Here is a 20,180-nt window from a genome sequence, read left to right as displayed (position 1 = left end):
TCGTAGCAACTCGTATGACACTCTGCAAAAAATGTAATCTGTCGCGCACCTGTAAATCGCCAAAGACGCCTGAGATTATGCATGTGGGGGACAATAAGGTTGAGGGTGGTGCATATCACAATGCTGGTCGAAGCACTCGAAAGAAGGGCCAGTGAGATAGGTTGAAGTATGATTGTAGAGTGGATGAGCTTTGATGATGAAGTTTTCAGACAGAGTCTCTACTATGACATTGGAACGACGTGGTTGTCCGAGGTTACCCCAGGTGAAAAAGACGAATTGTGAAACTCAGTCCTTGGGCGTGTCTAAAAGTACACTACTCTTGTACTCGTACATACTTATAATAGTCAAATGATTGAAGACAGTATAGTGCTGAGGGTTGAAAGCTGTGTCCCTTATTAAGCCACGACATCATATCGCTCGTTATTTAACAAGTGTCTCACCAGCCCTTCGTAGCTCTCCATTCACCACGCTGAGCTTCCAAACGTTAGGGTTCTGAAGGTCCTTTGGAGTATGTGATCTTCTGATAATATTCAATCAATCAACAAATAGCCCTCATAAAGTTCAGTATCATGTAGATCCTTTTCTCCGTAGATCTCGTTTGATCCGAATTCCTGGTCCGGTGGTCAACATTTGTCTTCAAAACTGTGTCCAAAAGGGTCTTATGTCTCATCAACATATTCAGTATCTGTTTAACTCGTGTCTGCAGTCCATAATATCGTCAAAATCACAGTTCAGTTTTAGTCAGCAAATGACCCATGGCAGTGGCCAGATTTCTCAAAAACGTAAAAATCTGTCAATTTGGCCGAGTGGTCTAAGGCGTCCGACTCAAGTGTAAGCTTAGCAAGAGAAATCTGGCTTTCGGATCTCGCAAGAGGCGAGGGTTCGAATCCCTCAGTTGACATTTGTATGCAGACTAAGGTACGAGTACTACAAAAGCTTTTTATTGGTGCTTGTTTTTTCATAAAATTTTTTTTTTTGTTTTGACGTCTATTACAACCCTGCCGTGGACGACTGTATTTCCGATATGTAAAAAAAAAAAACTAAGGGTAGTGCTTACAGTGTATATACTGTACCTCGTAGTCGCCACCATCCCCCTTCAATTCTGCGCATGGTGTAATTCTCTTGTCATACATGCATAATCTCTCCCAGACTGCAAGTGTGGAGCTGCAATTGATGCCAATAATAAGAGGCTTTTTCTTGGATTGTTTTATTTTCGCGCAAAGAGTGAAACAGCAACTACTTGCATCCTGACTGTCCAATTGCAATTGTCAATAACCCACGCCCTGGTGGACATCGATATGCACGCATTGTACACGCTGTACACGCTGTACGCGTTTTATTGAAATCGTGTCAATGGCTGAGCAACTCAAATGTGAGCTGTGGAATGAGCAAAAACAGGATATCCATGGGTAAAAAGTGTCTCCAATGGTTCACCTGATATGATTTCTTATGTCAAATATTTTTATTCCTCGTTTAGACACTGCCCGCTGAACAAACCCCTCGTCATAAACATTGGTTACCCCAACGACGGCCTGCAGCACTAATTAACTGACTCCAATATGCTTAATTGATCATAAAAAATAATATGACGAAGTGACTTGGTATTGTAGATTCACAGAGACCCTAGTTGTAGAGGGGAAGATAGAGAATAATTAGGTCAAGGTACATTCTAGGCGTGTGTAAAATGTTTCTGGTGTCATATATAATATTTCTCTGTCTTCCTGGTATGGAGAATCTCATTCGTGAGCGTGTACAGAACAGCGGCCAAACGCGTTCGCATGAACTTTGTTGCAAATCACAGTCTCGAGTGGGGGTAGGAAACGATGACACATGGTCATTAAGTGGAGGTGTGGAGATCGGTTTACGATGGAAAAAAATATTTTTCAACCAACACATTCTCACCAAGTCGCACCTCTTAAAAATATAGTATTCTGCCTCACAATGACAACGCGTTACACATCTTTCAAACACACATGTTCTTCATGACAACTCTAATGTAGATGCACCAAAACATGCTGACAGCAGAGGGAGAATTTTTGTATGGTTTTCAAGGTGTATTCGAGTAATTTAACAGAGAAGTATCGAGTAATTATGTATAAGAGACCATAATTCACCTTCATAAACCCCTCGTGTCCAACAAAAATATCTCTTTACAGACTCTGTTTGTTGCCACCACCTTTCCACAGTATAAAGTTGGGTTCCACTGTGTGCATTGCAGAATGGACAATAAAAAGAAGGAGGCCTGCCGTTTTGGTCCCAAATCACCCAACTTGTTCTCCACGACAACTTGACCAACAGCTACAAGTAGTCCTCTGCCCCTCTCGCATCAACCAGCCAATCAAAAATGCAGTACGACGATGTTTTGGGACGGGAAGCTGAGAACGAGCTCTCATCAACTCAGCCAGACCGACCAGCCGTCCTGGCAAGCAGAAACTCTCACAGTCGTCAGGAAAAAAGAGACGAAGACATTCGAGCCGGTCTTGTCGGTAGCATGAAGATCATTGCGGGAGGCAAAGACTACATGGATGAACAGGAGACCGACGAGGTCTTTCTGAACCTGGCCAAAGACTATAAGGGCTCTCAGAGCTGGACCTTTGGGCGAGCTGGATCCGCCAATTTTGTCGTGGCCCGAAAGGCCCGTCTCAGTAAGATCCACTTCATCGTGGAGCATACAGGAGGAACCAAACAACGAGCTGGCACAGTTGTCATTCGGGACGTGTCTCTCAATGGAACAAGTGTCAATGGCCGGTACTTGGGACGTGGCAACAGTGCTCTTCTGCAGAACGGAGACGTGATTACCGTTGGAGCAATGGAAGGCGTTGCCACCCAGGACAACCCGGATGAAACCAAGTTCATCTTTACCCACCATATGGGTACCGAAGTGCCCTACGACGAGAACTCTTTTCACGCCAAGTACGACATGTCCAATGATCTCCTTGGATCGGGTGCATTTGCCAACGTGTACAAGTGCGTAGCCCGTGATGGAGGTCCTGTTCGAGCCGTCAAGCAGATCATGAAGTCCAAGGTGAAGAACCCCGGAGCTGTGCAGCGAGAGATTCGTGTTCTGAAGCGGATTACCCATCCCGGCGTCGTGCAGCTCATTGACCACTTTGAAGACGACCAGTGTCACTACCTGGTCATGGAGCTCATGGAGAACGGAGACCTTATGGACTTCATCAGCGAGTTTGGAGCCATTCCTGAGTTTGTCACCCGTGAGATCGTCAAACAGGTGCTTGAAACGGTTAGAGATTTCCACGCTATGGGCGTTTCGCATCGAGACATCAAGCCTGATAACATTCTCGTCTTCCAGGATGACCCCGTTATTGTTAAGGTGTCTGATTTCGGACTCGCCAAAGTCACCCAGGACTCCATTCTCAACACCTTCTGTGGTACCATGGCCTACATTGCCCCCGAGATTCTTTTGTCTCGAGAACGACGAAAAGCCAACAGCGCCGATCCCGGTTGCTACTCCAACCTCGTTGACATGTGGAGTATTGGCTGTCTGTGTTACGTTCTGGCCACCGGATACTTACCCTTTGATGGCACTTCCCATGAGGCTATTGTCAAGGCCATTACTGCCGGTACCTACTGCCAGAAGCCTCTAAACGACTTCAACATATCCCCCATGGGTCGAGATTTTATCAAGTGTCTGCTCACTGTTGATCCTGAAGAGCGTCCTTCGGCCATTCAGATTCTGCGCCACCCCTGGTTCTCTGATGACTCTGTTCGACTGCGAGTTACAGAGGGGGAAGCTGGAGATGCCTCTCCTCAGGCCACCTTGGATTCTGACAAGTTCCAGGACATTCGACGAGCCACCATCATTGGAGACGGTCCTGATCCCAACTCCATGCCACCTCTAATGGAGGACAACGACAGTGAGATCCGAAGCCGAGGTGAGCCCATTTCTGTTGAGGGTCTTGTTCTCACGGACAATGTTGAAACTCGCATTGGTGGAGCTGCCTCTGAGATGGCTCGAGATGCCGTTATGGAGGAGCGACGACAGCGAGAGCTTCTGAACGAAAAGGATTCTATGGACTCGGATACTGATGGAGGAGTACAGGCTCACGACCGTCCTGTTGATTCCAACTTCAGTTGGGTTAATCCTGATCGAAACGGCACTGGAAGCGAGGAAAAGCATGAGACCCCTGCCGAGATGGAGGCTCGTATTCGTAAGGAGCTTGAGCGCAAAATCAGAAACGAGGTGGAATCTCGTGTCCGAGCTGAGAACCAGTCTATTCTTCAGGCCCAGGCTGAGCAGGCTGCTCGGATCCGTGCTGAAGCTGAGGCCCAGCGAATGGCCGAGGCTGATACTGACAATGACGAGAGCGACGTTGAAGACGGCAGCGTGGTGAAGATTCCTTCCGCCTCGAAGACCCGACGAGCCAGACCCAACACATGGCTCAACCTCAAGAGCCTGCCGAACACGATTCACGAGATCGAGTTTGACATTACCGGAGACAACTACCGAATTGGACGAGTGGTTTCCGACAACCAGATTGTGATAGACAAGGCGCCCATCTCCAAGGAACACTGCATCTTCGAAAAGCGAATAATGACTGACCCCAAGCTTGACGGCTTCTTCAGGATCTTCCTTCACGATTTCAGCCGAAACGGCATTAGAGTCAACTCCGAGAAGATCGGCAAAGGCAACACAGTGCAGCTTCAACATGGAGACATCATCCATCTCTTCCTTGATCCCCAGGTCGAGGGTGGCTCTCTGTCCATGCTCGTCAATATTGAAAGCCCTGAGTACAGCTATCATGATGGTACCTCCCGCCCTGGCAAGCTCATGCGCACCCAGGATATTTCTCCTCACGTGCTCGCTGAGCAGACCGAACGAGAACTCAAGCGTTTGGAGCAGGCCAGGGCCGAGCTTGCTCGTGCTGATTTCAACTCTCGGGCTTTCAACGGAGTTGTAACTACTCCTGTTCGACAGGTCTCTCGTCAGTCGTCACGACGGGCATCTCGAAGTGGAGTTAAGAGAGATGGAGAAACTCTTCAGAGCGGACGACAAGTGAGCGTCCGACGAACAGAATACTGATTGTAATATATGCATTTTTTGACTGCCCATCCCAGGTACAAGTAGCTACGTCTGTGTATATGTGATAGTAAAAATAAAAGTATTGCTACTTTTGCACATAAATTCAATGATGTGCAACGGTGGTATTAATCTGACTGCAAGATGTACCACTGTGTGAAAAGTTGCTAAATCCCTGCTATTGTAGAAGTCCATTGCTGGTACCATAGTGAATTTTGGGCAGCGCAAGTATTGTACACGTCTGCAGATGATTAAGATACGAAGTTATAATCCATTAGATGCTTATATAGAATGCTACGGCACTTACTTAGCCTTGGCCAGACCAACGGCATCGTGGTCAAGATCGTAGACAGAGTAGTATCGTCGCAGGAAGGCATCACCGATGATGGCAATAGGGCCAACGGGAGCAGGGATGTCAAAACCAGTGAAGGCAGAGACGCAAGATCCGGAGAGCTCCAGGGTGTAGTCTCGAGGACCAATGGTGAAGTTGTATCCAGCGAAGTTGAAAGTCAGATCGGGCAGAGAGTCGACCTTGTCACACTCAACGGTGTATTGTCCGGACCAACCCTTGGTAGCGCCAATCTCGGAGTTGAGAACCTCGGCAAGGCCAGAAGGAAGGGCAAGGAGGGAAGTTCCAGTATCGATGGCAGCACCGGTGTTGACAAGCTCAGCAGTCTGGTCACCAAGAGTAATAGAGTTGAACTCAACCTCCCAGTACGCCTTTCGTCGGACAGGGAGCCAAGTGATCTTGCCCTCAAAGTAGTCCTCATCAACTCCACCAAAGGTAGCGACACCTCCGTCAGTGCCCTTGTTGGTGTCACCGAGGAAGAAGGAGAACTGGTTCTTGTCAAGGAGACCTCGGTTCACAGCGTTGTAAACAGGAGGAACAATCTTGTTGACAGAGATGGTGTCGTAAGCGAGACCAAGGATACCATCGAATTTTCCGAAGGCAAAGGCGAGACCGGGCTCGGAGGTGGCCTCAGCAAAGTCCTGCTCGGGGAGAACAAGAGAGCCGAGCTTAAGGGTGTCCTGGGACACAAAGCCCTCCATGGAGCCGGAACCGTACTGGATCTCGAAAGCAGTACCGTTAGCCTTGTAAGAGGACGAAGCGGCGGAGTCGTACTTCTGGTGCAGGTAGCAGGCAATAGAGTTGCACTGGACGGAGGGGACCCACAGGTTAGAAGAGCCAGTATCGAGAATGACGTTGAACTTCTGGGGAGGGGTTCCGATCTCAATCTCAGTGTAGTACTGAGCGTTGAGGTAGTTCGTGAGGGGAGAGTTTGAGACGTCCTGGATGCTGGCCAGCTCGTTGAACTCGCCCAGCTTCTGGAACTTGCCCATGTACTTCTGGCCCATCATTCGGAGATGGTCCTCGAAACCGTTCTCCTTTCCGAGGAGCTCGGCAGTCGACATCTTGTTGATAGAGACCCTGCGGTTAGTTTGCGTTCTTTTCAATGCTCATTCCTCGACTGTTTTTCCCGGTTTTGTGCATCTCATCGTTTTGGTCTGTCATCTCAACTTTCGCCACCCATGTGGGGTTCGGCGTTAAAGAACCAGACAGAAGACCTCCACAAAGGTGATGTGATACTCACTTGGAGACGGCAGCAGAAACGCTGCCGGCTGCGGCCAAAACGGAAACAGCAGCTGTGAATTTCATTTTGTTCTTGTCCTAGATTCCCAATTGAACACTGAGAAACTGATGGATGATGAGGAAGCCAAGAAGGACAGTAGCAACGATATATGTACAAGGTTATTGCCGTGGTCCCAACCGGGGTTATTGGGTAAGGGTTGCTTCCGAACCGTATCAGACTTTCCCGTTTAGGACTGATAATGCATGCACATGGACAGCATGCTGAAGAGAGGGTAGTAGGTGGGGGAGATATGGGTAGAGAAAAGAGAGGTATTGTATTACGGATGCGAGTATTTGTGCACAGGTTTAAGAATTTCTGGCCTTCGTAGAGCGATCCAGCCATTGATCTGTGTCGCAGACCATGGCCGTCTGCTGTGCAACTGTAAATAATAAAGGCACTAATCTCGCAATGCGACAATGCCCCAATGAGCGAAATGAGAGCAGCTAAACTTTATGGCTGGGGTTGGCGTGATTGATTGATCAGAGACTGTCAGACACACCGCAGAGAGCACTAAAAATAGCCGCTTACCAGTTCGAGGCGATGTGACCCCTTTAGTCCAGGAATTGAGACAGTCAAAGTGCTTTATTTGGTCGGTACAGTGTCAGTATTTTAATATCTAGTTTTGTTGACAGTTTGTCGTCTCTGGTATCGGAGGTACATATAATCAACGAAGCAGAGTGAAACAAGAGACTGGACAACTCATTTCCACACCTGTGGACGCTGTAACAAATGTGTCAAACAATCAACGCCACATTACAGTGATTGTTTATCTGATGCTGTGCGTCGGACACCGATGTGAATAGACATGAGATACAGTGGAGAGGCAACCCGTATATTGAAGTGCAAATTGATACTGTGCCAAAGGTCATGTTACAGGAAGTCTAAGCGCCATCACTCCTACGGTATAGCCATATCTACAGTACCGGTACGAACTGTAGCTGTAGTATGTATACAACCTTCAAATAACCCGCCCCAATAGTGGCTCGACCAGTGTGGGGATACGGAATGGGACCATGTATTCCTTACTCTTACACATTGGTACAGCACAATAGCTCACATGATGGGAGTTTGGGGCTTTAGAGCGAAGCATCGAAGATTCCAACCTGATCATCTGTGTATCGTACGAACTACTTAGTATATGATACAAACAGTGTTGCTTTGGAACCGGCGACAACAATACTGTACAGTGCAATACGACATATCATAGTGCTGTATATATGGTACAAGTACAAGTAGCTACAATATATCGAAGGTGGCTACTACGTAGTACAGCTAACTATGGTACAAGTAGCTACTTGTAGTAACGAACGTGCGGTTGGGAGAACACGCCCATAACCTATCTATGAGTAGTGATGTCTCTCTTTTTGGCAAAAATCTGTCTGTATTGAGGAGACTACGATACCAGATATACGATATGTAATCAGTAATGATCGGTCGAACTGGTTGTATGTGGTGGTGACATCAACTGCACAGTTTTTTAAGAGGTGTAGCCTTGCAGTATTGACTACTACATACTGGTACAAGTAGAGAGCATACGCCCTTACATACTGTAGACAGGGGAAGATACGTGTGTAGTATACTTACAACTGCAAGTATTATAGTCCTCGTAGCACCTCATCCTACAACTGGAACCCTCAAGGCTCAATTCCACCTCTATTACTGTACCCACTTCCAATACAGTAGGACTTTTACTGACCCACCAAGTCACTATCCACTCAACACACGCGAAGTCCACGAACCCAAAAGCTTTTCGTCCACCTTATATCGATGAGGAGGAACCAAGCTGTGGTCCTGAGCAAATCTACAATCGGGAGTCTGAATTTTACAATCATTTACAAACACCCTATTAGACAGAAACCATATCCCCTTACGACATACTGTGCTTGTAGCATTCACCAACACCCAATAGTCCACCCATCTGAAATCGATTCAAGCGTCATGGCAATGCACACTTAGAATTAGAGTTGACCATGTGATGATGCCACATAACCCCACTGAAAGACCAATCACCAAGAGTTTGCGTGAGTGCTTTTAACGGAGATAATGAGGCATTTGGAGGTAACAATACGCATTTAGTATTATATATTCAGTCCCGTTTAGTAAGTTGGACGAAATTTAAATCCTCTCATATTTCATATACCCCTAAAACTCCTGTTTTAACCAACCATCCATCCCTCGGTTTCTGAACTCTACTGAGCTAAAAACATGGTATCAGCTAAGCCTGGACGCGAGCCTGAAGTCGCCACCAAGTTCAGAGGAGCAATGATGAAGGCGTAAAAGTGATTTTTCCGGGGTTAAATGCGTCGATTGTATTCCTGGAATTGACATCTCCCTACAAAAACCTGTGTGTCGTTACAATAACGTAGATATCCTCACGTGTGGTGTTTTTCGTTCACACGACGGATGCGCATCACGATCTCGTCACAGCAATATATCTGAGGCGACGCATACAGCAACATAAAAGAACGATCTTCAGGTCCAAAACACGTGATACCTGATCAATTGACCTAAAATCAAAGCTCTACAATTCGTTACTGCAACTACACGATTAACACACGTGTACAGACACGGACACACCTACACAATCACACCCTTCAGGGTTTTATAGCATCACAATTATCATACTGATCAGAAGGACGCCAGAAATAAACATCCAATGGAGCAGGGTAACACGGGGGGAGACTTGAACTTGAACTTGCGCATTGGCAGCTTGTCCGGATCGCAGGGGTCCGAGCGCCTAGATGCTCTCGAGCTGCTGGGTGATCTCCTCCAGCTCCTTCTTGGCGGCGTTGTACTTCTCAAGCAGCTCCTCGTGCTTCTTCTCCCAGTCGTCTCGCTCCTGCTCGAGAGAGGTGACCTTTCTCTCAAAGTGCTCGGCCTTGACGTCGGTCTGTCGCAGCTTCTCAGTGGTCTCTCGCAGGTTTCGGTCAGAGTTCTCCAGATCCTCCTCCAGGATGGCCAGCTTCTTGGAAAGACCCTCGTTGGCAGCACCATGGGTGGCGCCCTCCTCGGCGGCGTCCTTGGACTCTGAGAGCTGCTGCTCAAGCTTCTCAACCTCCTCCTCCAGCAGAGAGTTCTTGTGGGTGAGAGCCTGGATCTCGTGGTCCTTCTGGAGCAGCTCCTGCTCCTGGGCCTTGACCTTCTCAAGAGCCTCGTCGGCCTTCTCCTGGGCAGCATCGGTCTCGAGCCGCAGCGAGTTCATCTTTTCCTTGAGCTTGTCCATTGTGTCTGTTTTTTTATTGTACCGTTGGGTTGTTGGTTGTGAGAAAGATGATGACCCAACTACGTGTTAATTTAAAGGGACCAACCCTAACCCCTGTCAACCCTGCAAGGAGTATGAAGCTTGATGGTGCACACTCGAGGCTCGCTGGGCTGGGGGAGAATATTAACGCGTGGGACAAACGCGGTTTATACAAGGCGACAGAGTAGAGATGTAGCCACGGTAACAGCATTATGGACGGTACGTGATGTGACAGGCACAACCGCTACCCTCCTATACGACTGGTTAGCTTATCATTTACACCCAGGTGCGTCTTGTCATAGACGGCTGCTCTTTGGCTACAAAGAATTCCTGGCGTATCGATGGCGGCACCTCTCGTTCGTGGAAGTTAAACGTGAGCATGCTCGATAAAGGGGTAAAGTCAGAAATAGAAGGATTTGCAGGCCCCCCTTATAGATGGGGAGGTTAAAATTGTCTCAAGCGTGGAGATTAATAACATGTCTCCCTTCAGTTTCTTACGTGTCGCTTTTATTTGAACTCCCGGGAGTATGCATCACCTCTTTTCCGGCGGTTTAGGGGGTTGTGGTGACTAGGCCACACGCGCCAACTGCGCGACCTGCGTACCGGAAACACCTATTGGGAAAAAGATCAACATCAAAAGTCGGCGAAGCTAATATACTGTAGAAGCACAAGCAAAAACAACATCCCAACCACGAAACAACGACTTGACACCAAAGATCTGACACGCTACGGTCTAACAACTGTCGTACCCGTTAGTGCCCCAAAAACGACGCTGACACGAAAAGATTTTGAAACTCCAGAAAATCATTGCATTTGGGCTCTTGACTTCTCAACAACACCGTGCAGCACACAGCGCGGCATACAGCTACACTCTTAACTATCGTACATACCCACAACATTCCCTACAACAAGTATATTACGGCCCACAATCACGAAGAAGACACTAGTGACACAACTCTGCCAAAGCTAGCCAACATGAGACAGTTCCGACCCCAAACCCCGTCGCGTCCACAGACACCGGTGCTTCGACGGCCTGCATCCACAATGTCCATGAGGTCCAACCGAATGGGAGACATCAGTCCTCTTCGACGACCCCAGACACCCCTGGGCAACAGAGAAACGTACCAAGGCACCATCTCCGTGGGAGTACGAGTCAAGCCGTCGACCACTAAGCCCACAGGACCCCCCGCTCCACAACTGCAGCTCTCAGACAATCGCATCGAGACGGATCTCGGCGACTTCACCTTCGACAATGTCTACGCGCCAGGATGCGCAAACCGAGATGTTTTCGAGTCGTCGGTCAGAGACCTGGTAGGCCACGTGATGAACGGCTTCAACGGTACAGTCTTTGCTTACGGAATGACCGGCACAGGAAAAACTCACAGCATGCAGGGTACACAGGCAGATCCCGGAATCATCCCCCTGTCTGCTGAGACTTTGTTTGCCGCCGCGGCCAAGGGCGACTACAAGGTGCGAGTGTCGTATCTGGAAATTTACAACGAGCATCTCAACGATCTGCTCAACCCCGGCACACCGTCGGAGGAAATCAAGCTGAGAGAAGACGCGCTCCGAGGTGTGAGGGCATATGGCCTCAAGGAGGTTCTCGTGACGTCTCCAGCACAGCTACTGGACGTGGTGCAGCAAGGAGATGCGTGTCGACGAACAGAAGGAACTGAGTTCAATGCTCGATCGTCACGATCTCATGCCGTTGTCCAGATCTCCGTCGAGGGATCTTCTTCAGCCCTCTCGCCCCCCATCTCTGCCACTCTCTATCTGTGTGACTTGGCAGGAAGTGAGCGTGCTGCCGACAATGACGAGCGACGAAAGGAGGGCTCTTTCATCAACAAGTCGCTTCTAACTCTTGCTCTGATTATCGGACGTCTTTCCGACCAGTCCACTGGCTCGGCTCATCTGCCCTTCCGAGACTCCAAGCTCACTCGACTGTTGCAGCCCGCTCTTTCGGGCAAGTCTCTCGTCTCCGTTCTGTGCACTGTCCATGGGGACGCCACTGCTGCTATGGAGACTCTTCGATTCGCTGCTAGAACCAAGAACATCTCTGTTAGTGTTCGACAAAACACCCTAGGAGGAGACGCTCGAGCAGACCGACTTCAGCAGCAGCTCGACGCTGCCCGAGCCGAAATCGAGACTCTCAAGAAGGGAGGTGCCTCTGCGAGAACGGCTGACGACATTCCTACCACTACTCGGCTTTCGCGTCTGGAGAGCGAGAACAAGATCCTCCGAGAACGACTGGAGCACTCTGCTCGAATGGCTACCGCCGTTAACGATCCCCTCGAACGAGAGAAGGAATACAAGTCGTACATTCAGCATCTGGAGAGGCAGCTGGGCACGGCGGAGGAAGCCCGAACCATGTTTGGATCCCAGAGTCCAGAGAAGGTGTTTGCATACCAGCGAGAGCGAATTGAGGAGCTGGAGGCTGACCTGGTGGATAAGGATAAGATCATCAGTGCCCTGAACGCTGTCAACCGACGAAAAGCTAACATGACCAGCAACATGAACACGATGCCTCTGTCTGTGTCCCCCACTCAGCTTCGTAATGGAGCCCGAGGTCATTCTCCTGAGAAGTTGTCTGTGGTTCGAGACCCCCAACTCAACATTCTGGGCAAGGAGGGCTTCGGCAAGGAGTCGTTGACCCAGGTCTAGACATGGCACACGGCCCTACAGAAGCCATGTCAACACAGCCCATGTCAACACAGCCCACGTCTGCACAGCCTCACATCTACAGTAATTAATACCCGTTCCATTTACATAGGTAATTTATTGGAAGTTTTACCATACACTTTTAGCTGCTCTAGGTTTCAAACCATACATCCAAGACACGGCACTATGGCATTACAGTATCGTACAGTATGTACTAGTACAGTATGTACACTTTTATCAGCTACACAATACATACCACAATTACACAATTTTCTGTACTCGCTGTATTTCACATACAATCAATTCAAGTAAATTAAGTTCTCCCCACTTACTGTATCAGTTAATGTCGGATGATATCTTTCTGGTTGGGAAAATGCGAGTGCCACCAAGCTCGAATCTGAGTCCAGGGATAGGTGGTGCCGTTGTATTTGTTGGCACCGAGGTACCAGGAAGCACAGCCTCCCGATCCAAAGGTGGTCTTAGAAGTGGCCTCCTGGACGTCGTCAACCCACTTGTCGTAGGCCTCCTCGGACACTGACACGTACGTGCAGTTGGGCTTACCAGACACAAGATCTCTGGCAACCTTGTCAACATAGACCAGAGAATTGTCGATAGCAAAGGTGACTGAGTTGTGACCGGTCAAGGCGTTGGGTCCGAAGATGAAAAAGAGGTTGGGGAAGTTAGGCACTTGGACGGTCTCGTATGCAGACACTCTTCCGTTCCAAAACTGGTCCAGTTCGATTCCATTCTCTCCAATGACCTTGAGTCCTGAGATTGACTTAGGGATATCAAAGCCAGTGGCGTCGATAATGACGTCGGCCTGGTACTCGAGGCCGTTTCGGGACACCACTGAATGCTCCTTGACCTTGACAATAGGGTCAAAGGACAATTCCATGGTGGGAAGCCACAGCTGCTTGAGGTAACCGGGATCAAAGATGGTTCGCTTGCAGCCCATGGAGAACTTGGGCACAATGACGTCATGATATTTGGCGGGCACTTTAGATCGCATCCATCTGGATGTCAGAGTGGACTTGATTCTGTTGTCAAGCTTTGACCACCAAGCTCCAGAGAACATGGTCCACGAGTACTCGAGCAGGAAGAAGAGCACCAGCCGAGTTAGTTGGACTGCTCCTGGAATGTAAGATAGGAACTTCATGAAGCCAGGATGAAGAATCTTTTCGATTCGAGGAATAATCCACTGTGGAGACCGGGCAAACTGGGTCAGGGTCTTACACTTTGGTGCAATATCAGACACAACCTGCACAGCAGAGCAACCGTGGCCAACAACAACCACGTTCTTGTTGACAATGGAGTTCTTATGGTCCCATTGGGCAGTGTGCATGACGGGTCCCTTAAAGGTCTCGAGACCAGGCAGGTTAAGCTTGTTAGGGGCCACGAGACATCCTCGGCCCACAAACACCACCTTGGATCGGTGAGTGTGGGTGTTTCCAGTCTTGACGTTTCGTAGAGTTGTGGTATATTCCTTGGTTTTCTCGTTCCATCGCATCTCCACAATTTCGGTGTTGAGAGTGCTCTTGTCGGGAAGTCCGTACTTGGTGGCAACATCCTGAAAGTACTGGAACAGCTCGTTCTGGAAGGGGTACATGTGGCTCCAATCAATCTTGGGGTCTGAGGTAAGGCAATAAAAGATGGCAGGAACGTCCGAGGCACAGCCAGGATAGGTATTGGCCTTCCAGGTGCCTCCAAAGGCCGAGTCTCTGTCGTAGATGTGGAAGTCGGGGTTGTTCCACTCCTTGATGTGCTTGATTGCAGTGGCCACGCCAGAGAAGCCTGCGCCGACAATGAGAGAGTGAGAGTAGAGCTCAGTCATGTTGTTTTTGAGAGAGAAAGTCGCTGGTGGGAAAGGAACAGACATTCTGGATCTACTGACTTATATATAATACACTCGGTGCCAAAGGAACGTGATTACCCCCCATCATTTTGGGTTATGGTGGGGTAGTAGGTGTCTTACGACTCTTTCGTCCTGGAGGGTTAGTTTAGAGGAGTATCTTGGGGACCTATAGATTGGGGAAAATGTGATGCAGTTGAAATACTACTGTCAATAGTTTATGAGCTGCTTTTCTCGCAAATTGGAAGTAAACTGAGTCCATTATTATTGTCGTTGAGGCCACGCTGCCTATCTTCAAATTTGGCTTCGCGCATCCAGAGTTCCACATACAATTTTGGTTAGCGAAGACTGCGGCTAGTCGGTGGATATACAACTCCGTGATGGAACAAACACGCAAAAAATGAGCCAGAATGGATTTTTTCAAGTCTCAAAAAAACATAGGCACAAAAACACTCTCAATTGAGTCATTTTCATACACTCACCCCTGATTTAATACGTCCCCAGACTCAATGTATGGAGATTAGGTTTCTGCGGGGAGAAACTCAAACGTTCCAGTTAATAATCAACAAATGGGGTGCCATGAGCCGAGAATAAGACGATTATTGTATACCTACATAAAGAGATCACCGAATTAAAAGAAAATCTGAGAGAGTACACTGAAGATAACTGCGTTGAATAGAACTACAGCATTGACCCCCATGTTCAATTTTTGGGTAGTCTCCTAACGACATACATCCACTGTTTCCACTTATTTACTTGCGTTCGGCATCCAACTGTCAGAAATATCACCATAAAATCGGTCAGTGAAAAAAGCGAGCAGATTGTTTGTTGAACAAGCCTTGTCTGTGTATACCCCGCAGCGATATGAAACCTACCAGCGTATGAAGTTCTTATCTTGTTGCAGATCATGCAAGGGATGATCTGATAGTGCCCGGGGTATGCAATAGGAGTAGGTAGGCATCATGCTGGTGTTGAAGAATGTCCTCATGAACTACTTATAAAGCAATAAGTCTTGCGTCCAAAATTATTCAATGTCAACTCATATACAGTCTATGTTCACATACTCTCTAGCTCCTTCATGGGGGGACACCTCGGCTCCATATATTACGATTTGTGATCACCAGTTAGAGATGAGACACGGGAGATACAGTACAAGCTACAGCTCTCAGCGAAAAACTGTTCAACTGTAATATTGTATTTTCTAAAATAATGTGTCCGTACGCATACTTCACTTGCGTGGTAATTACTCGTCCTTCTTGGATTTGACAATCATATCGCTCTTGACGGGGAATCGGGCTCTCCACCAAGCAGTAAACTGAGTCCAGGGGTAGGTAACACCGTTGTGTCCAGCTCCAGAGGCACTCATATACCAGGAAACACATCCTCCAGTGGAGAAAGCCATCTTTTTGGAAGCCTCGTGCACCTTCTGGGTCCAAGAGTCGTAGGCCTCGTTCTTGACTGTGACGTAGGTGGCAGATCCGGTGACGAGATCAGAAGCGACATTCTCGATCCACTTGAGAGCGTTCTCAATTGCGAAAATGACAGAGTTGTGGCCAGTGGTGGCGTTGGGGCCAAATAGGAAGAACATGTTGGGGTAGTTGGCGACCATAACTGTCTCGTAAGCGGAGACCTTGCCGTTCCAGAAGTCCACCAGGTTCTCGCCAGTCTCGCCCACAATCTCCAGACCTCCCATGGAAGCGGCGACATTAAATCCAGTAGCATCAATGACAATATCGGCTGGCCACTCCTGGCCACTCTTGGTGATAACACTATTGCTGGTCATTCTAACAATGGGATCGTAAGTCAGTTCAACATTCTTCTGGTGGAGGGCTTTCCAGTATCCACAATCATAGATGATTCTCTTACAGCCAAGCTCGTATTTGGGGATGGAGTTCTCGTGGTACTTCTTGGGCAAGTGCCACTTGAGGAGCATGGTGCTGACCCAGGTTCGGACAGCTCGGTCGGCTCGCGCATACCAGCCACCTCGGAAGAGCGAAAAGTTGGCCTCGAGTGTCAGGAACATAAGAAATCGCACAAATCCAAGCATGAAGGGGAAGGTTTCACCCATCGTCTTGAGCCACTTCCATTCAGGTCGGGGCACCATCCACTGAGGAGTTCGTGCAAACTGGGTCAGAGAACCTACCTCGGGTGCAATAGCAGCACACACCTGGACAGCAGAGCAGCCGTTGCCAATCACAACCACGTTCTTGCCCTTGTAGTCGACAGAGTGGTCCCATTGGGCGGTATGCATGATAGGCCCCTTGAAATCCTCAATTCCGGCAGTCTTGAACTTGTTGGGAACAACAAGACAGCCCTTGCCCATAAAAACCACCCGCGAGGTGTGGGTATACTTGTTACCGGTGGCCACGTCCTTGATGGATGCCTTCCACATTTGCTGGTCGGCCAGCCACTCCACCTTCTCGATCTCAGCTCCAAAAGTAGCTCGCTTTCGTAGGTTGTATTTCTCTGCCACGTCCTTGATGTACTGTCTCAGCTCTTCCTGAGAAGGGTAGGGCTCTTTCCAGTCGACCTTGGGATCGCTAGCGAGACAGTACCACAGTGCAGGAATGTCGGACGCAGCTCCAGGATAAGTGTTTTGTTGCCAAGTGCCGCCAAACTCGGAATCTCGGTCGTAGATTTGGTAGTCGGTGGTGTTCCAGTCGGTCTGGAGCTTGATGGCTGATGCCAGGCCAGAGAAGCCAGCACCAACAATGAGGGCGTGAGTGTGTCGATTCATATTTGTGTGGTTAGAAGAGTCCATTATCGTTATTTAGATAAGAAGAGAGGAACTGCCGCCGTTATTATAGTAAAATAATACGCCATTCTGTTCTTTGTGCTGTCCAGACCGTTGAAACCCATAGCGCATATCTCAAGCACCTGAGGCAGATTTGTGACAAGGGGCTCACCATGTTAAAGCCTATCATTAAGCGTGGTCAGAGTGGCAACACAGCATTAAGCGAGAAAGTGGGGGAAATGAAGGATGGTACGCACCTCAGACGGTTATCACCGAAGCAAATCCGTTATCTCCGGATCGGGGTATCGCTTGTTACATAGGAGATGCAAGCACGAGAAGCAGAATGTGGGGTCCCCGCAATCTGTTATTTGCCTTTGAACGGGAACGTAACGGGTTTAGCAGCACAAGCAGTTCTCTTGCCTTAAGCGCAAGTTGGACAATATCTACCACTGATCGTAATTTTAACTGTCTGTTAGAGTTGGGTGATGCGATGCAGCTCACAATATTTTGAAACGTAAAAGAACGGACGGCTCGGCAGAATAGAGACCCCTTCCCTCCGTGGTGGGGCTATTTCTACGTCCCTGAACCACTCCAAATCAAATAAGATACTCATCAAGGAATAACGTACGGGTCGCATGAGTTATATTTGGTGATTTCTATTGGCTCATAATATAAGCTCCACCAGATTAACTTTTTGTGGGGGCTAAAAGTGCACATCATCATCATAAAAGCTACAAGTACAGTATGTACCAGTAGTTTAACCATCTTGCTAGCGTGGGTATTACGTACTTGTAGATTTTAAAGAGATGCAGTTATAGGTCGGTTATAATAAATGCAGGAGATTTATCCGGCAGAAGAGTATTGGAAGAAGATGGATCGTTGACTTGTCGTACGAGTACATACAGAACAAGATATTATAAAACTGGTGGGCGGCCTGACAGATATATGCGTCTAAGGAGCAATGCATCTGTGTTTGTCTGTAGTACTAGTACCAAATAGGAGGTGTTGCCCCTGGTGTGATGGCTGTCAACTTGTAAAGTACTTGTAGTGTTGTGCTCCCTGCTTTTTCGCCGTTAGCTCATCAAGGTGTGGTAATAAAACGCATTGTGGGTCGTCCACGTGAGCTATTTACGAGCTACAAGTGCCCCGAGATGATTTATCTCTGAAATGTGCAGACAAGCTCCTCGTACTTGTGCCTTCAGTGTCTTTGGGCTTCTCCTTGTCAACTCTCTCACTCCTGCAGATCCCCTGTCAAAACGGTTGCAACGGATTTAAGAGCGAAAAGCGTGGCGATCGTCGTATATCATATCATCGGAAGCAGAAAGAAAAGTGGCTGGTGAATATTGCGAGTGGGGTAGATGAACACAGGCGCTATCCATGCGTGTGGATACGTAAGGTCAACATTCACATGCTCCCCCAGATCAACGAGGACAGTAAAGAGTGCACTGTTGATCAGTCTATAAGTGCCGTGACCTGTCTGACTCTGCGATACGATACACGAGGGGAGTGTATAGCATAGTAGCACGGTATAGATACTGGGGCTTCCTGTACGAGTCCGAATACGAGTATGTCCTCGACACAAACGATAAGCTGATGTTTGTACTGTACCATTCCGGTCGTTCGGGTTTGTCCTTAACCCCACGGCTCATATTGCTGTAACGTGTTCCATCCATCCCATCAGGTTATCTCTCGTTAAGGCCGTAACACAGAAATCCCCACCTTTCCCTATGCAGGTAGGACCCTCCCCGCACTGTTGTAGGCATATTTACTAGACCCAACGGTTGGTCAACATCCTCAACGGGATGAGTCGAATGCCCACAATCTATCATTTCACCTCCCCTATTATGGGGCCAGAATATGAAAAGCTGTCTGCTGTAATCCTCTGCGGTAACGGCCGCTTTAGATGTCCACTCTAAATGGTGGCTAACTTGTGTTTCTTCATCTATCTCACAAAAATCTCCAAACACGACCAAGAGCGTCTCCACCAGCTTGGGTACGGCTGGCTCGCTATGATCATTCCGATAGCTGCTGCGCTGTGCGTATCTGCCCTCTTATGTGGGTATGGAGGAAAACAGCTGGAAGCATATGTGGTCAAGAACTGTGGGGACTCCAGCGATGTCCTCCCGTTGTGCCCCATTACTCAGACGGTGACTATTGCTAGAGACGAGCTCAGCAAGAAGTTGTGGTATGTGTTTCATTGTGGAGAACGACTGTTCAGCTTCGAGAAGAAAAGGGGCACGTGGGCCCTGATAGACAATCGCAGGAATGTGGTCGCTGAGCTAGGAATGAGGTTCTCCAAGTACATCCACTTTGTGAGAAACGAGAGAGAAGGCAACAAGAAACTGGTATACCGTGCTCTGAGTGCCAATACCTGGCCTTATCCGTCGTTGTCCTTCAAGTATATGGACCTGGTATCTCTCTACGTCTGGGGAAAGGAGTCCCAGTATCTTGAACGACATCACCGAATTGATGGACAGCAAATGTTGACAAGAGAACGAATTGCAAAGGTAGAGCGTCTCGACTACACAAAATTCCGTCTAAGCTTCGATCAGAAGAAGATTGACCCCCAACTGGTCGTTTGTACTGCCTTCGCAGCCATTCTGACGCTGTGGAAGAACCATAAGATGCACTACAAGAAGGAGCACGCTTCGCAGAAAATTAAGAGAGCCAAAAGGAAACCTTTCAACAAAATGATAATCAAACTGCATCGGTCAAGAATGACCAAGACATCATTAGCAAACTCGCACAAGTACTCCCGTGCCAAGTCCAAGAAGTTAGTCAAGGGGAACATCAAACAGGTGTTGAAGACGAACGAAGCTCTCATGGGTACCACCACAGGTGTTGTCAAGAACGCCGCTACTATAGGCAGTGTTGTTGTTCCTGTTCAGTACCAACTTCGTAAACGTATGGTTGTGAAACAACATGCTCGCAGGGTAGGAGGAAGACCCAAGACTGTGATGAAAAGAAACAGGCCCAAGGCTAGAGTTAGGTGAATACAACACGAGGCGGTAACTAATATAGATAAGCAT

The 20,180-nt window shown here is 48.3% G+C and overlaps 7 protein-coding genes and 1 non-coding gene across 8 annotated transcripts; 4 read left to right on the top strand and 4 right to left on the bottom strand.

The window, feature by feature from the left end:
- Positions 1 to 792: 792 nt before the first annotated feature.
- Positions 793 to 901, top strand: YALI1_F34488r. The gene has a single exon. It is a non-coding gene; the product is annotated as a tRNA-Leu (tRNA).
- A 1,443-nt stretch (positions 902 to 2,344) lies between these two features.
- On the top strand, positions 2,345 to 5,041 carry YALI1_F34472g (uncharacterized protein; the record flags this gene model as incomplete). The annotated part of the gene is made up of 1 exon (XM_505933.3): positions 2,345 to 5,041. One exon carries the CDS (start codon positions 2,345 to 2,347, stop codon positions 5,039 to 5,041), a length of 2,697 nt encoding a protein of 898 aa, XP_505933.3.
- A 300-nt stretch (positions 5,042 to 5,341) lies between these two features.
- Positions 5,342 to 6,695, bottom strand: YALI1_F34429g (uncharacterized protein; the record flags this gene model as incomplete). Its single annotated transcript, XM_505932.3, has 2 exons — positions 5,342 to 6,467; positions 6,631 to 6,695. 2 exons carry the CDS (start codon positions 6,693 to 6,695, stop codon positions 5,342 to 5,344), a joined length of 1,191 nt encoding a protein of 396 aa, XP_505932.1.
- Positions 6,696 to 9,406: 2,711 nt separating this feature from the next.
- Positions 9,407 to 9,892, bottom strand: YALI1_F34397g (uncharacterized protein; the record flags this gene model as incomplete). The annotated part of the gene is made up of 1 exon (XM_505931.4): positions 9,407 to 9,892. One exon carries the CDS (start codon positions 9,890 to 9,892, stop codon positions 9,407 to 9,409), a length of 486 nt encoding a protein of 161 aa, XP_505931.2.
- A 993-nt stretch (positions 9,893 to 10,885) lies between these two features.
- On the top strand, positions 10,886 to 12,571 carry YALI1_F34387g (uncharacterized protein; the record flags this gene model as incomplete). The annotated part of the gene is made up of 1 exon (XM_505930.3): positions 10,886 to 12,571. One exon carries the CDS (start codon positions 10,886 to 10,888, stop codon positions 12,569 to 12,571), a length of 1,686 nt encoding a protein of 561 aa, XP_505930.1.
- Positions 12,572 to 12,908: 337 nt separating this feature from the next.
- Positions 12,909 to 14,444, bottom strand: YALI1_F34351g (uncharacterized protein; the record flags this gene model as incomplete). Its single annotated transcript, XM_505929.3, has 1 exon — positions 12,909 to 14,444. The coding sequence occupies one exon, from the start codon at positions 14,442 to 14,444 to the stop codon at positions 12,909 to 12,911; it is 1,536 nt and encodes a 511-aa protein (XP_505929.3).
- Positions 14,445 to 15,660: 1,216 nt separating this feature from the next.
- Positions 15,661 to 17,178, bottom strand: YALI1_F34324g (uncharacterized protein; the record flags this gene model as incomplete). The annotated part of the gene is made up of 1 exon (XM_505928.2): positions 15,661 to 17,178. One exon carries the CDS (start codon positions 17,176 to 17,178, stop codon positions 15,661 to 15,663), a length of 1,518 nt encoding a protein of 505 aa, XP_505928.2.
- Positions 17,179 to 19,160: 1,982 nt separating this feature from the next.
- Positions 19,161 to 20,144, top strand: YALI1_F34304g (uncharacterized protein; the record flags this gene model as incomplete). The annotated part of the gene is made up of 1 exon (XM_505927.3): positions 19,161 to 20,144. One exon carries the CDS (start codon positions 19,161 to 19,163, stop codon positions 20,142 to 20,144), a length of 984 nt encoding a protein of 327 aa, XP_505927.3.
- Between the last annotated feature and the right edge of the window lie 36 nt (positions 20,145 to 20,180).

Source organism: Yarrowia lipolytica, chromosome 1F (genome assembly GCF_001761485.1).
Source record: "Yarrowia lipolytica chromosome 1F, complete sequence".
Classification (NCBI taxonomy): domain Eukaryota; kingdom Fungi; phylum Ascomycota; class Dipodascomycetes; order Dipodascales; genus Yarrowia; species Yarrowia lipolytica.
Note: the sequence above shows the minus strand (reverse complement) of the source record. Positions and strands in the feature narration are given on the sequence as shown.